This window comes from Engraulis encrasicolus, chromosome 4, assembly GCF_034702125.1.
Source record: "Engraulis encrasicolus isolate BLACKSEA-1 chromosome 4, IST_EnEncr_1.0, whole genome shotgun sequence".
NCBI lineage: Eukaryota > Metazoa > Chordata > Actinopteri > Clupeiformes > Engraulidae > Engraulis > Engraulis encrasicolus.
Window position 1 is genome coordinate 77,726 of NC_085860.1, and position 12,275 is coordinate 90,000.

The 12,275-nt window shown below is 43.9% G+C and overlaps 1 protein-coding gene and 1 long non-coding RNA gene across 2 annotated transcripts in view; both read left to right on the forward strand.

The window, feature by feature from the left end:
- The window catches only part of smpd3 (sphingomyelin phosphodiesterase 3), a 63,294-nt gene that overhangs the window by 32,241 nt on the left and 18,778 nt on the right, over window positions 1–12,275 (forward strand). Inside the window, exons 4-5 of the mRNA XM_063196398.1 lie at window positions 1,466–1,541; window positions 12,268–12,275. The exon at window positions 12,268–12,275 is cut by the window's right edge and continues 157 nt beyond it. Coding sequence (XP_063052468.1) covers window positions 1,466–1,541; window positions 12,268–12,275 — 84 coding nt within the window. The remainder of the gene's footprint in view (window positions 1–1,465; window positions 1,542–12,267) is intronic.
- Window positions 2,341–6,348, forward strand: LOC134446617 (uncharacterized). The gene is made up of 5 exons (XR_010034431.1): window positions 2,341–2,647; window positions 3,331–3,483; window positions 4,206–4,264; window positions 4,619–4,714; window positions 5,606–6,348. It is a non-coding gene; the product is annotated as an uncharacterized LOC134446617 (long non-coding RNA).

Consider the following 12,275-nt stretch of genomic DNA (forward strand, 5'->3'; position numbering starts at 1 on the left):
TCGTAGGATTTCATCTTTCCTGCGCTTACGATGAGATTTGATAAATGCCAACTGGTCGTAGAAAAAGAACGTACACACAACGTGCGCATGCTTCTCGTCGTACGCTGCTTTGATAAATGAGGGCCAGTGTATAGAAGTGGAGAATTGGAGAGAAGCACAGAGTAAGAAGAGAAAGAGAAGCACAGAGTGTGTGAGAGAGAACAAGCTCACAAGGAAATCAAAGGAGAAAGATGACTAGCAAGAGAAAAGACAGGCCAAAAGGGAAGAGAGGGAGAGAACAAGCAAAAAAAAAGCACTGCTGCACCTCAGATGTCTCCTCAATTTGTGGATTTCAGTAAAGGTGCAGAACAGTGACTAATGTTTTATAGCAGTTCCACGTTTGGCCTCGTAGTTTGATGTGGAGGAGAGCAGGGGGGGGGGGGGGGGGGTTTCATTTGGGACTTTTTGATCTTACTGTATTGTATATTATACACATTTTTGCCCGTATTTATGCATGTTTTCGTAAAAAAAAAATCAGTGACTAATGTTTCAATGTATGCTACATCTTACTAAGAGTTGGTGGTGGTGGGGTGGGGGGTCACTAATGTGGACAGCAGGCATATTTCCATTTCTGTCTCGTGATAGAGTACTTAGTCAGAAGGAAGGATTACTTTATACATTAATCTTCTTGTAGTTAATCTCATCCACGTTTTCCTTGGCATGTGTCATTTACTGTCTTACTGTAATTCTTTTGCCAGTCAGCCTACTTTTACTGTAACTGCCTCGTGTCATAAGAAGCTGCCTACATGGATGATGACGAAAGAAAGAAATATTCAGTGTAGATGAAATCACCAGGAATATCAGTTATTCAATTATATATTCTCTAGGAAATGTTACTGTAAGCCTACTGTCCTACGCCTGATATCAGGAACTTTTGATTACATTACACTTGTCAGACATTTGTGTTTGGTGGTATGGCTCTGTTCGGAGGAAGTTCCCCGGCCTCTCCATGAGCTCCATGGAAGCCAATACAGGGAACAGCAGCATCCTCAGGTGTAGTGCCTTCCATTTAGCTGGAAAGGCGACATACCCCCTAGAACAGAGCAAGCAACAACGACAACAGTATGACATTGTTTGGCAATGATTAGTCTGGTGGAGCAGGGGAGGTGGTGGGAGCAAAACAAGCAGCAAAAAGCAGGAAATAAATTAGGTAGTTTAAATAAAGCGCGCCAAAGATCAGCATCCAATTGTGAGCAGTAGCTGATTAACCAAAGCGCAGCTGATTAGTGGAGAGTTGTATGGGTTGGGTCGGTGTCAGCCAATAGGCAAAAGGGCACGTTGACTACGTGGTCTACCAGAACTATCGCAGGTTGCTCGATTTCAATCAGAAACAGAATGAAAGAAAAACAAAGTATTTGCAACAGATTATAATTATTCTTACAGTGAATAAGAAGATTGTCTTGTGTGTTGTGTTTGTGTACTGTAGGTGCAAGTGGGAACATCCAGCTCGGAGCAGAGAGTAGTCGGCTACATCACATGCACCCACCTGCATGCCATTGAAGGTACAGTATTTTCTCCAGTGTTGAGAGAAAGCATACACACTTATACGCAATTCACACATACATACAGTATCTACTGTACATACAGTATCGACTGTATGTATGTGTGACCGACTAAATCTCTTTACTGTGGATTTATGTTTTTTGTATACAGTCCGGGATAGCACCCAAACATCCCTTTTAGACAGCATCCTCTTGCGTCCACACTGTGCCACCTGTGCCAGTGCCTTTGGGTCTGTGTTTCAGTGCCAGTGAGCATACAGTGTGTGTGGGTATTAGTGTGTCTTTATGGCTGTACGATATGTGTCATGAGTGTTCCTGTGTGTGTGTGTGTGTGTGTGTGTGTGTGTGTGTGTGTGTGTGTGTGTGTGTGTGTGTGTGTATGTGTTCATGTTTGTGACAGTTAGATTGTGTGTGTGAGTGCGTGTGTGTGTGCGTGCGTGCGTATGTGTGTTTGCGTTTGCCAGTGTCTGCATCAAGTCAAGTAGGTTTTATTGTCAATTTCTTTACATGCACTGGTCATACAAAGCATGGTCTGAAGATGAAATGTTACTTGAAAGTGAAAATATTTTAGACAAATAGATTCTTTGTAGATTAAATAGATTCTGTCTCATTCTTGAACTGAAATATAACCAACTGATAGAAACAGACAAATAATAGGATAAACTGTGATACGTCATAGTCTACCCAAGAATAAGTTACCAGCCAACATGGCTAGTGAGACAGTTAGGCTATTACTAGCCACAGCCAAATTTTACCCATTTTTGGCCGGTTGGCACACCGTAAAAAATAGAATTACGCATTGTTCAAGTAATTACATGTTCACAATTGAATGGACAGGAAATATGAATTATTATTAACCAACAGAAAAATCCACATCAAACCGATAGGTTGCATCTCAGTGATATGTGAATATAAAATAGTGAATATTGCAAATTGAAAATACTTAATTGCCACAACTGTTTATTCAGCGCATGCGCTTGTTGGCCACGACACAGGGTTTCCTGTCAACATGGGAAGGGCTGGCAGTGGCAGGCAACATGTGTTCCAGTTCCACTCCGGTTGAAGTTTTCTCAACTTTGTTTGCAGGATGGCCAAATTTCGAAAAGGTACGTTTTTAACAGGCTGTAAGCAAGTGTACAACATTGTGTCCTGTTAAAGAAGTAATTTAACATGTCTGTGTGTGTTTTTATGAATGACAAGATTTCGTTTCACCATGTGCTAGTTTTGAACCAGTGTTTGCTAATGGGCTAGCTCATATGGCATTCATGTTAGCTAACTGTCGAGCGAATTCCTGCAGGAATGTTACGGACCGGCTGTTTGTTTATCTCATTTAAAAACTGTCAATGCATCTGTGGTACAGTATATGGCCCTCTTATTTAACCAGCGCGGTATTTCTGATTTCAATTTGTGGCATGTAATGGTTACAAGCTGACCACATTAGTCCAATGCCACACTGCCAATCCACCTGGAGTAGCCATGTCATTTACTGGTAATGGTAACATTAAGGACTCAAAGTTTCTGTTATCATAGTCTGTGTTTTTTTGTTACTGTTCAGCTGTTAGTAGGCTGAATAGTAGCGTGCGTCTGTGAGGCTGTGTATGCTATTGCACACGTTTGTCTTTTGTTTTTGTTCATGCATTCACTTCTAACTTGTGCACATCAAATGAGCTAGCAATTAAAAGTAATCTTCATGCAATGTTATGTTGGTATGCTATGTGGCTCCTAGCAAAAGGCTTTTTCTTATGGATGCTAAACTTATTTCAAAATATCCTTTCTGATTATGTTTCAGATAAGAGCACCACATCTCCCATGTTCTTCAAGCACTGTGGTTTCTCCTTAGACCAGGACAATCTTCCCTGAGTGACACCAGGAGCTTCACCATAGGAGACCCCAAAAGGGAGTTGTGCCTTAAAGTCACGCCTTGTAAGATATCATCACAAAGGTGCGCTTTAGCTAATTTAGCAGTTGAATTTCATATTCAAATGTGAATGTTGTGCTTTTTTCAAGAAATATGTTTTAAAAGGGACTTTTCAATAAAAAAAAAAACACCTAGAAAATCAACATTAGAGGTGCACTGCAATGATTTTAGTTGTTCATTTGCAGAATTCAGGCCACCCATTCACAAATTTTAGCTTTTTTAACAAATAGTCAACACTACTATTACATTGCAAGTGTTCATTATAAGGTGGGAAATTTGCATTTTACATGCATGAAAGGGGGGGGGGGGTGCTCTCCATGGTTCGCCATTTTGAATAGTTTATTAATATTCAAGAAATATTAAATTTGGCAATAGGCAGAAAGGTTTCAATGAGCAGCATAGTTGCAATGCCTACTCTGGCCACAATCTTACACAGTGCACCTTTAAGTGTTCTGGTGTTTAAGTTATCAGATCATAGCTTACTGCTTAAAGCCATGTGTCCTGATTTTATCTTAACCCAAAACGTCACATAATTGAGCATCCATACCTCGTACGCTGTTATGGTCCTTTAGTGGAACTATATGTACATAATATTCTCAAGGCATGATTGTCACAGTTGGGCATTGCTTGGCTAAGTATTATTCTTGTTGCTTGCCATTATAGGTTCTTGAAAGTAGAGAGCAGTGTCTATGTTAAAATCATGGTTGCTGGCATCAATTAATTGAATCATTACTGTCCTTTGACAGCTGACCTTGTTGGGGGAAGGCTCTGGGTGACGCTGAGGACACATTGTTGACGGATCATGGTGAGTCTTGTGTTATTGCCAAATAAGTCATAAATTCTAACTCTATAAATGTGTTTGTGTATAATTTATTGCACTGCTACATAAAATGAAGGGAACACCTAAACAATGAAATGCAACTGTCAATCATACTTCTGGGATCCCAACCTGTCCAGTTAAGCAAAATGCATTTTGAATCCATTTTGCTTACTGTTCCTTTCTAGCTGAGTATTTCGTTGGAACAGTATAGTTGCTGGGGAAAATCTTTTAATATTGGAGTAGAAAGAAAATTAATAAGTGAAACGATTTTTGCTATAAAGAAGTGTTTGAACTCTAACTCTGACCAAACTGATGTTTTTTCTTGCTTTTTTGACATAGACCTCTGACATCCTCAGGCACCGCAAAGATGCTGCTCTTCGAGGACTTCCAGTATTTCTCTGTGAGGACCCCAAGGAACTTTTCAAAGAGTGCCTTGTAAGTAGTCATTAGCATCAGACAGGAACTTTTTCCAACAAATCATATAATGGCATACAGTGCCTTTATGTTTCATACTATGTACATTATACTCATGCACACTCAGACTGAAAGTGTGCTGACATGCACGTAGTACAGAGTAATAGAATACAATAGAGAATAGAACTGGAGATTTAGTCTAAGATGGGGTAATGAATAGAGGAGGGGTGGATGTCTTTGTTGATTCACCTGTGGCACCTCCCTAAGGGCAACAATTCAAACTTCAGTGATGAGGTAACTGCCATTGATCGGGTGGGGGGTAAATGAATAGAAATTCAAAGTGAAACATGCAGTGGCAGGGGGTTGAGTGGCAAAGACTGAATAAGTGAGTGAGTTTGTGTATGTGGTGGTGGTACTGGCATTTCTCCTGGCATCCCCTCCATGCCCTGGACACTGCCGGGGGACATAGCAAATCTTCTTGCCACACATTGATGTGCCACCTTTGACAACCACTAGCTGAGCAACTTCAGTGGATTATACTCTGCCTCATTTAAACCTACATTGCAGAAGAAGGGGGTGAGGTGAGGGTGGAATGGTCTGTGGATGCCACCTGCTGAAAAAAACAACTATTTCTGGGGCATACTTTGGTTATTACCTCCAATTGCTACTCATTGGTTGAAATTTACAAACTGTAGACAAAATGAATTCACAGTGATTGCTTCCTTGCTGGTAGGTTGTCAGGGAGTTACATTGCTTTCGGTTTGATGTTCCCTTTATTTGTATAATAGTGTCATGTAATGGGACCCAGCCCTATGAGTTTCATCATGAGTAGGTGGTACAGGAGGGGGCTCAGCAGATTTACAAAGTCAATGTGAGAGTAAAAATACTTTTTTGTGCTTTTGTTGTCTGCAGGAGGCCGATGCAGATGGTGTGGCTCTCCAGGGTGTGGCTGTGGGCATTCTATATGTTCGTGAAGACTGTGGTCCAGGTACATCTACGCGAGTGCAAAACATTGCCGTCATCCTCGAGGAGAGTTGTTTTGCAAGATATCCCAGATACCCCAACTGCTCTGGCATACCTTTTTGGCTTCCTTTATGCCCTGAATATCTCCTACCCAAAGGCTCTGAAGTATACCTTCGATACTTTGCAAAATGTCTTCATGGAGATTTGTCTCAAATGTACACGGCGTGTACAATCTCTGAAAAACAAACTGGCACTGTAAGACTGACGGCGAGGCTGTAATGTCAAGTTCCCATGACTGACTATGTTCTCACAATGTTGGAGTATGGCTATATTTCTGAGGGAAAAAATGTGGATGACATTTGAACTTAGCTTATACTGTAAGACTGAAGACGAGGCTGTATTTTGAAATGTGTGGCGGTTACATCAAGTTCCTTTGATGGCCTATGCTCCCACGGTGTTGGAGTATGACTACCTTGTATTTCTGAGGGGAAAATGTGGAAGACATTTTAACAAACTTGCACTTGAAGAGTGAATACAAGGTTGTATTTTGAGATGCATACTGGTTACGTCAAGTTCCCCTTGATGACCCATCTTCTCACAGTGTGGAGTATCGCTGAGTTTTACCTCCTTACTTGGGCTATACTAGCCTGGTTCTCACCGATGGTGCGGGTGTGTACACAAACCAGCATCTGGTAGCGCTGCCATTAACATGCTCTTCTCGAGTAGAAAATAAATGGTGCATTTATTGCAACTCACCACCAACAAATTGCAACTCACCACCAACAAATTCCTCCAAAAACGTTTTCTGTTCATCTCTAGAGTCAATGTGAGCAGCCGTTGATCTTTAAGCAACAAGTGCTCCGTTTATTCTCTACTCGAGAAGAGTGTGTTAAGGGCAGCGCTATGAGACGGATGTGTGTTTAGCTCCACTCCACCGGGGTGCTCCGGAGCTACACTCGCGCACCGTCGGTGAGAGGCAGGCTAGGGCTATACTGGCCTTCAAAGGCAAAGTGCAGTAATTGAGTTCAAACTGAGAAGGGTGTTCATTACACCACCTTTTATGTTGCAAAAAAGACTAGCGGTCCAAATGTGTCCCGTTTTCAGAGATTTTGCCATGTCAAATTTGAAGTAACTACAACATCCAGTCTTAGGCCTTTTTCTCAGTTTGAATGTTAATGTAATTACTGCACTTTCCCTTTGTATGGCGGTATAGCAATTTCCCATCATTATCCTTTCTTTTACATTATGTTTTATTTACCAGACATGTTAAACCTTATGTTACTTAGGTGCAGGGCCATGTTCTGAATTGGCAAATGTGTATTTAGGCTGTGTATGGGTCAATCAGTGTCTCAAACTTGTAGCTTGTGTTTCAGAACTAGTAGAGAGCAAGTAGATATGAATGGCATGACACCCCAATTACAACTGCACTTAATATTGCAGCTTGGTCTGTGAAACCAAATTTAAGTTCTGAAGGGCCAAATTTTGTTTAAAGACACTAAACCCCATTTAGCCTTCTATTTCCTGCTTAAAAAGACAGAAAATGGTTATGCTCTTAAATTGTATGAATACTTTTGATTCTGTTCAAAAGTACTTGTTGAAATAAAAACAAAATCAAAGTGTGAAGTTTGTTGTACATTATTGAAATGTTGTGAATGTCTATTCAGCAAAAGGACTAATCTGTGCTGGTATAATGAGGAATTGAAAATGGACTTAATTAAGAATTCTTAATAAACTTTACAGTGTTATCATAGTTGAGATTATCATGGGAACATCGTTGGCAGAACGTGCCGACTGTTCAGTAGAAAGACGAATTTGTGTTGGTAGAATGAGGAAATGAAAATTGACTGAATTAAGAATTCTCAATAAATATGACGGTGTATTCATAATTGAGATTATCATGGGAACATCGTTGGCAGAACGTGCCGACTGTTCAGTAGAAAGACGAATTTGTGTTGGTAGAATGAGGAAATGAAAATTGATTGAATTAAGAATTCTCAATAAATATGACGGTGTATTCATAATTGAGATTATCATGGGAACATCGTTGGCAGAACGTGCCGACTGTTCAGTAGAAAGACGAATTTGTGTTGGTAGAATGAGGAAATGAAAATTGATTGAATTAAGAATTCTCAATAAATATGACGGTGTATTCATAATTGAGATTATCATGGAAACATTGTTGGCTAAACCTAAAATTCTAAATGCAGAAGGTTGCCCTGTTTTTTTAAATAGTCTCAACTATTTTTTTTTTACAGTGCAGGTGCCAGCCTCAAGCCCTGGTGTGTGTGTGTGTGTGTGCGTGCGTGCGTGCATGCGTGCGTGCGTGCGTGCGTGCGTGCGTGCGTGCGTGCGTGCGTGTATGCCAGTGTGTATGGGTGCCCATGTGTCAGGGGCAGGCAGGACAGGATGATTGCAGGTTGCTGTGAGGCTGATGGGCTCTGGCTGACAGTGAGTGGTACTGACAGCCTCATCTTTATCCTCCTGCTCCTCTGGCGTCTGTCTGCTCATATCTCCTCACCCTTTGTGTGTGTGTGTGTGTGTGTGTGTGTGCGTGCGCGTGCGCGTGCGTGCGTGTGTGCGTGCGTGCGTGTGTGTGTGTTTTCCATTTTCCCTTTCCTGAGTCTTAAAAATATGGTCTCTGCTCGTGTCAATCTTTTTCCTTATCCCCCTCTCTCTCTCTCTCTCTCTCTCGTGTGTGTGTGTGTGTGTGTGTGTGTGTGTGTGTGTGTGTGTGTGTGTGTGTGTGTGTGTGTGTGTGTGTGTGTGTGTGTGTATACAGTATTTTCCCTCCTTCCGTATGTGTTGATATGTAATGAATTTCCCTTCTTCTGTGTGTGTGTGCGTGCCTGCGTGCGTGCATTTGTACATACCGGTATGTGCACACGTGCATGTCTCTGTAAGACTCCCTGTCTTCCTTTATGAGTAGCTGTGGGCGTGCAGCAGGTACTGACGCTCGCTCTGTCATATCTTCTGCATCCTGAGATACAGAGCGCCGTGAACCAGTTGTGTCCACATGTGTTTATGTTTGTCCTGGAGCTGAAACAGCAGCAGAAGAAGAACCAGTGCTTGTCGTGCTGTTGTACTGTTGCGTACACATCTGTCATGTGTGTACCCTGTCATGTGTGTTGAGCATTATCTTGTTGCAACATGGCATCATGCAAAGGTGTGTACTCTGTTGCGTGTCTTCTTGTGCTATCACTGTGTGTCGGTAGTCACACAATGCACACCGCTTCGCCAGGGGAACGCTGTAATAATCATAGTCACTGAAAAGACTTTGTTACTTTTGTAATGTATTACCACTTGGTCATTCCCAATCTGGTAGTAAGAAATGTAGTTAACATGTTTAGCCATGGTCATGCATGTTGTGCCATTGTTGTTGTCAGTGTTGGGAGTAATGCTTTACAAAAGTAATGAATTATGTAATGCATTGCCTTTTGCAGTAACTAAGTAGGCATTGCAGGGGAAAGCTGTAATATATACTTAGTTACTAGTATACTTAGTAAATAGTAATGCTAGTAACTTAAGTTACAATACGTTTTACTGTTACCTGGATTTTAATGGTGTTCAGTGTGGTAGGTCAGGAAGACGCTATTCCCAGACCTGCTACTTTTTAGTCTGCATGCTGCCAAAACACCTCCTGGATGGGAGGTGAAAAAGTCATGACTCATGATCTTGATTTACACTGTAAATTGCCAGATCCATATTTTGGCAAGAGTAATAATGCAAAAGCAGAGTAATGCCTCACATTTTAAATAGAGTAATATTGCAGTTTAAGGGATTACTTTGAAAAGACAGTAACATGTAATCAGTACAGCATTACAGTTTTTGAGTAACTTGCCCAACTGGTTGTGGTTTACTCTGTATAAACTCTGCTCCAGTTGTTTCTGGGGTGCTATATTTTGTGTTATGAGTGTACTTGCTCCGTATGTGTTCTGTGTACTCTGCTGTGCATGTTGTGCCATTGCTATGCAGTCGCCTGTCGTTGTTTCTGGGGCTCTTTGTTTGTGCGATATGTATGCTCATGCTGTGTGTATGTACACTCGTGCTGTGTGTGTTCTGCTGTGTGCGCGTTGTGCCATCGCCGTGTATTCGCCGTGTATTTGCCATGACGCGTGTGCTGTTTGTGTCGCCTTGTTCTCCGTGACGCGTGCGTGCGTGCGTGCGTGCGTGCGTGCGTGCGTGCGTGCGTGCGTGCGTGCGTGCGTGCGTGCGTACGTGCGTACGTGCGTACGTGCGTACGTGCGTACGTGCTCCGCTTCCTTCCAGCATCGGGAGAGGAGATAAATGACCGCAGCCCTAAACTTGTGTAGACCTTTAGCGTTCCCATGGCGACAGGCTAGGCGTGCTCTGTAGCAGGCACCTATTTAAAGCGTGCTGGTCCTCTGGTCCTCTGGTTCCGGGGACGCTGCTCTGCTCCACACTCCTGACTGAGACAGATCTCCCTGCTATTTTCAGGACAGACCCACGCCTCCAGTCCCCACACAAGTCTGTTCCCCAGCTAATTATAGCCATGGCTTGCTATTTTGGAGGATAAATGAACCATGAGAGGCGGAGAGTAGAGGGTAGGGTAGAGGATGGAGAATAGAGGTAAGGAGTAGTGTAAGGGGGCGGAGGAGAGGAGGAGGAGAGGAGAGTAGAGAGGAGGAGGGTGGAGGATGGAGATTGCGAGGGGTAGAGACAGGGGGAATGGGAAGGAGGATGGAAAAGGGAAGGTGGGGAGATCGGGCAGGCGGACAGAAAGAGGTGGGGAGTGGGGTGGAGAATGAGAAAAAGGGAGATTGGGAGAGAGAGAGAGAGAGAGAGAGAGAGAGAGAGAGAAAGAGAGGGAGAGAGAGAGACCTGATTTTGTGTTTGGGAGACACTTTCGTGGAAGTAGGCTATGGAGTGTGTTCTGCTGTTTGATGGTTGAGCTTGCCTTAGTCTTTGAGTGTGTGTGCGTGCGTGCGTGCGTGCGTGCGTGCGTGCGTGCGTGCGTGCGTGCGTGCGTGCGTGCGTGCGTGTCTGTCTGTCTGTCTGTCTGTCTGTCTGTCTGTCTGTCTCAAAGAAGATGGGTACCATCTGACTCACATCATGATAGTTTCTATGGTGACATAGCTGGAATACGCCAAGTGAAATGCTCTGGTCGATTTATTTGCAACTCTCTCTCTCTCTCTCTCTCTCTCTCTCTCTCTCTCTCTCTCTCTCTCTCTCTCTCTCTCTCTCTCTCTCTCTGTTACACTGTGATGACAGCAGCTCACCACCTAATTGAATATTGAATTGCAATTTTGTTTTTATGCAATGCATTTTACACATTTCATAAACAAATACACATATACACACATCAAACACACACACACACGGATAAATGCACGCATGCGCATGCACACACACCGCATCACACACACACACACACACACACACACACACACACACACACACACACACACACACACACACACACACACACACACACACACACACACACACACACATATTTTGCATTTGGTCTTTGTAGGTTTATAAACAGTATGTGCAAATGAGAAGGTGCAAGAATATGATGATGTCTGCTATTTATTCAATGTCATTCTTTTGACTTTTCCTCTTTTCCCACTTTCTCACTGTCTCTTCTTTGTCCCTGACACACTTTCAACTTGCCACCCTCTCCCTGCCTCCCTCCCTCCCCCCACCAACCTCTCTTACTCAACCCCCCCACCCCCACACACACACACACACACACACACACACACACACCCTCTCTCTCTCTCTTTCTCACATCTCCCTGTCCCCCCTCCTCTCCTCCTTCATTTCCCGCTCTCTTCTCCTCCCTTCTCCCCCCCCTCGTCCACCTCTCTCCATCCCCTTCCATCTCTTTCCCGCCTTCTGTTCCCATCTCCACCGCTCTCCTCCTCCACCGCTCTCCTCCTCCACCTCTCTCTCTACACTTCCCTGCCCCTCTCCCTACTCTCCTCCATTTCCCCTCTCTTTAACTCCTACATCCCTCCTCTCCCCCACACACATACATATCCACCTCTCCTTTTATCTCCTCCTCTTCCTCCAACATCTCTCTCCAATCTTCATCACCCCCCTTTCTCCTCCTCTTCACCCTTCTCTTCTATCTACCTCTCTCTCTGCTTTCCCATTTCTCTCCCTCCTACTCCATCCCTCCCCTTCTCTCCCCCTATCCCTGCCTGACCCCTGCTCTCCTCCATCTCTCTCTCCTCCTCCCTGCTCCTCTCCTACTCCACACTTCCTCTCTTCCATCTCTCTCTATCCCTCCTTCCCTCTATCCCTCTTCTCCCAACCCATACATTCCCTGTGCTCCATTTTCTCCTCCTCCATGATCTCCTCTCCTACCCCACTCTCCCTCTCCTCCACCTCCTCTCTTCTGCTCCTCCATTCTCCTCTCCTACCCCACTCTCCCTCTCCTCCATCTCCATTTTCTCCTCCTCCCTGCTTTCCTATCCTACCCCACTCTCACTCTCCTCTCATCTCCTCTCCTCCTCCCTGCTCTCCTCTCCTACCCCACTCTCCCTCTCCTCTCCTCTCCTCTCATCCTCCCTGCTCCTCTCCTACCCCACTCTCCCTCTCCTCTCCTCTCCTCCTCCCTGCTCCGCTCTGTTCCGCGTGTGCAGGGGATGCT